General features: G+C 44.9%; 1 protein-coding gene across 1 annotated transcript; it reads right to left on the bottom strand.

Annotated features, from left to right (window-relative positions):
• Positions 1 to 1,639: 1,639 nt before the first annotated feature.
• Positions 1,640 to 2,964, bottom strand: Smim26 (small integral membrane protein 26). Its single transcript, XM_021156679.2, has 2 exons — positions 2,787 to 2,964; positions 1,640 to 1,953 (listed from the first exon to the last, which is right to left on the bottom strand). Exons 1-2 carry the CDS (start codon positions 2,899 to 2,901, stop codon positions 1,745 to 1,747), a joined length of 324 nt encoding a protein of 107 aa, XP_021012338.1. The 5' UTR covers positions 2,902 to 2,964; the 3' UTR covers positions 1,640 to 1,744.
• Positions 2,965 to 3,373: the final 409 nt, after the last annotated feature.

The raw sequence follows: 3,373 nt of genomic DNA, 5'->3' as shown, positions 1-3,373 counted from the left end.
CACGCCTTTAATCCCAGAACTTGAGAGGCAGAGGCAGGCGAATTTCTGAGTTCGAGGCCAGCCCGGTCTACAGAGTGAGTTCCAGGACAGCCAGGGCTACACAGAGAAACCCTGTCTTGAAAGACAGGGGGGGGGGGGGGCCCGACACGACACTATGCAGGAACGTGGGTGTGGTGGCACATGCCTTTAATTCCAGCACTTAGAAGAGCTATTTGAAGCCAGCCTGATCTATATACACAGAGTTCCAGGACAGCCGGGGCTACATAGAAAAAGACTCTATCTCAAAGACACCACAAAACAAAACAAAACAAAACAAAACAAAACAAACAAACAAACAAAAACATTACATAAGGGTAGAGAGATGGCTCAGTGGTTCAGAGGTTCAATTCCCAGCACCCACATGGCAGCTCACTAGCTGTCTGTGATTCCAGTCCCAGAGGATTTGACAACCTCTTCTGACCTCTTTGGACACCAGTTAATCATGGCAAGCACGTACATACTCGTTCAGGCAAAAGTCCCAAAGAACAGGTCAAGTCTATCTAACTTCTAAGTTCTAATATTCTAATTCCATAATAAGAAGTTATTAGGTTATCTAGTACTCACGGGTATCTGGTGGAGGGCTGCTTTGAACGCCCCATGAGACTGTACTCAATCTAACCTTACTGGGACAACTAAAGTACTGTCTAATAGTAGTAGCATGAAAATTAAGTTACATAAACTATATGCCAGAAATTTAACTTACAGAAGCTGAATGTAATTTTCATTATCAGAGCCAGAGAAATCATTCAGTAAGTCACTGTGCTTGATGTTTGACATGAGTTTGGGTCCAACATTAAAAAACCTGATGCAGAGGCATGTATTAACCCCAGAATTCCTAAAGCAGAGACCAAGAAAATCTCTTGAAAGCTTGCAGTACAACTAGCCTGGGGAACACAGCACAGCAGCAAAGAGAGATCCTCTTTCAAACAAAGTAGAAAGTTTAAGACCAGGATGAACATTTAAAGTTGGCCTCTGACCTCCACACTCATGCATGGCATGTTCCTGCCCTCAGGTACAAACGTGTGCACATACTTTTTTTTTTTTCTTAAGATTTGCTTATATTGTTTTTAATGACATTCAGGTGTGTACAACCTCGAACAGAAACATGCACTGGAGTGCAGGTGCCCACGAGGGCCAAAGGCATCAGATACCAGTCTATGACTGTGCAAGATGACGGTGCTGAGAGCTGAGGCATCAGATACCAGTCTATGACTGTGCAAGATGACGGTGTTGAGAGCTGAGCTCTGGTCCTCTGGAAGAGCAGCAAGTCCTCTTAACTGCTGAGCTAGTTCTCCAGCCCCTAAGTAGATTTTTAAGAACTGAAATTTCAGAGCCTGTGAGATGGTTCAGCAGGTGCCTGATGACTTGAGTTTGATCCACACGGTGGAAGGAGACTCCTGGAAACTGTCCTCTGACCTCCATTCACACATACAGCATGCACACACACGCATACGAATTCACACACACAGCATGTACACCCACGCTTTCTATCAGTGTGTGTGCTTTCTATCTAGAATGTGCTTTCTATCAGCCTTTCAGCCATGTGGACAGAGAAGACTACCTCTTGAATTATGTGTTACCTTCAAGAAGACACTGGTTGCACATTATTAATGCTTATATTTTATAAAATTAAATACATGAAATGGAAATCAAGGCATCTATCAAATACTGAGCCAAGTCCTTGTTTGCAGAATTCAGCAGCTGTTCACTCTTGCGGGCCAGACCCACCAGTCCATGACTTCAGATAGGTCAGGAACCTTTGAGTGGCTGGGACAGAATTTTCTGAATACTTTAAAACTGATTTCACAGAAAACCCTCCACCAAGCTCAACCGTTTCCGTTTCTAAATCAGAGTCTTCACTTGTAGAAAAAGGTGTTTCATTCCTTGAGCCATCCTCTTGACCTTCTTCACAGTCTTAAAGAAAAGAAAAGAACCTGAAATCATTACCTTAGACATCAGTCCTTAAAGCCTTGGACATAATACACCAAAGTATGATTATGCCATCAGATGTCTATTGTTGTTACCTTTCTCCAAAAAGAAAAGGCAGAGACAAAAAGGGCAACCATGATGACCGTGTGAACTTTCAAACCACCTTCATGTCCAAGAATTTCCAGCAGTTTTTAACACCATGGCTTTATTGACATATACCTAACATAACATTCAAACTCCTATTACAAGGCACAATTCAATAGTGCTTAGTCTCTTTGGCTTGGGCAACCGATTTTAGAGGACTTTCAGCCACTCTGAGTCACCTTTCATCCCCTCTATCACTCTGGTCTCAAGCGATTACACCAACTGACTTTCCAATACCTTTGATTTCCAGCATGTTATTTGAAGGTTCAGGGAGTTTCACGCAACGACTGGGATAATTTTAATACTCCTTGGTTGCTGTTAAGGCCTGAAACTGCTTGCTCGCCGCATGCGACAGAGTTTCAAGGAAATGAGAAGCACTCTGGGCTACTGTCCGAGGCTCTAGAATCCACCTAGCACGACACAGGTGAATTCACAAATTCCAGCTGAACATGGGGACAGACTTAGTCAATCAATAAATAAGGTTCAGATGATAATACTTATTAGCTCCTGGAGTCTTGCTCTTTACAGATTCCATCACTGCAAATTATCTAAGTACCGGCTTGCAGCAGTTTTGCTTAGTACCCCGGAGTTCAAGTACAGAAAGTCGCTTCGGTGACCGGGGGCAATGGGCGGGAAGCGGCAGCTGCAAGGACCGTCTTGCCAGAAAACCATACCTGATACTTTCTGTTTCCGTGAAAGGAAAAACGCCGAGCCCAGCACGGACCAGGCGCCGAGTGCGTAGACAAGGGACATTCGCCGGTACCAGAGAGAGGCCTTTTCAGCTTGCATGGCTCCATAAGAGAGGAGGACGTCCTTCCAGATGTCTGCAACAACCAATAGGTCCTAAACCACATCCTGCTCCGGCCGCGATGCATTTTGGGACTCGTAGTCCACAGTTAATCCCGGCAAGGACGAAGATTTTCATCAAGGAGACCATAGGTTAGGCGCTCAGCTGGCAGCTGGCAACTGCACTGTGTACTATATGCTGGGGAGCAGATGGTGACTTGAAACTTCCTCACTTGCAAAGGTGTAATACCTGCCCTCCATTTGTCAGACAGTATTTGAAATGGTGTTTGCAACTCGCTTCTTTCCTATATACTTTTCTGGAACTCTAGGTTCAATTCTTTGAGGCTTCCTTGGTCCCTGTCGCCCACCATTCCGTCTTATCACCCTATTGGCTTTTATTCTTCCTCATAAAAAGGTGCACGCCGGGCGTGGTAGCACACACCTTTAATCCCAGCACTCCGGAGGCAGAGGCAGG

Source organism: Mus caroli, chromosome 2 (genome assembly GCF_900094665.2).
Source record: "Mus caroli chromosome 2, CAROLI_EIJ_v1.1, whole genome shotgun sequence".
NCBI classification, from domain to species: domain Eukaryota; kingdom Metazoa; phylum Chordata; class Mammalia; order Rodentia; family Muridae; genus Mus; species Mus caroli.
Note: the sequence above shows the minus strand (reverse complement) of the source record. Positions and strands in the feature narration are given on the sequence as shown.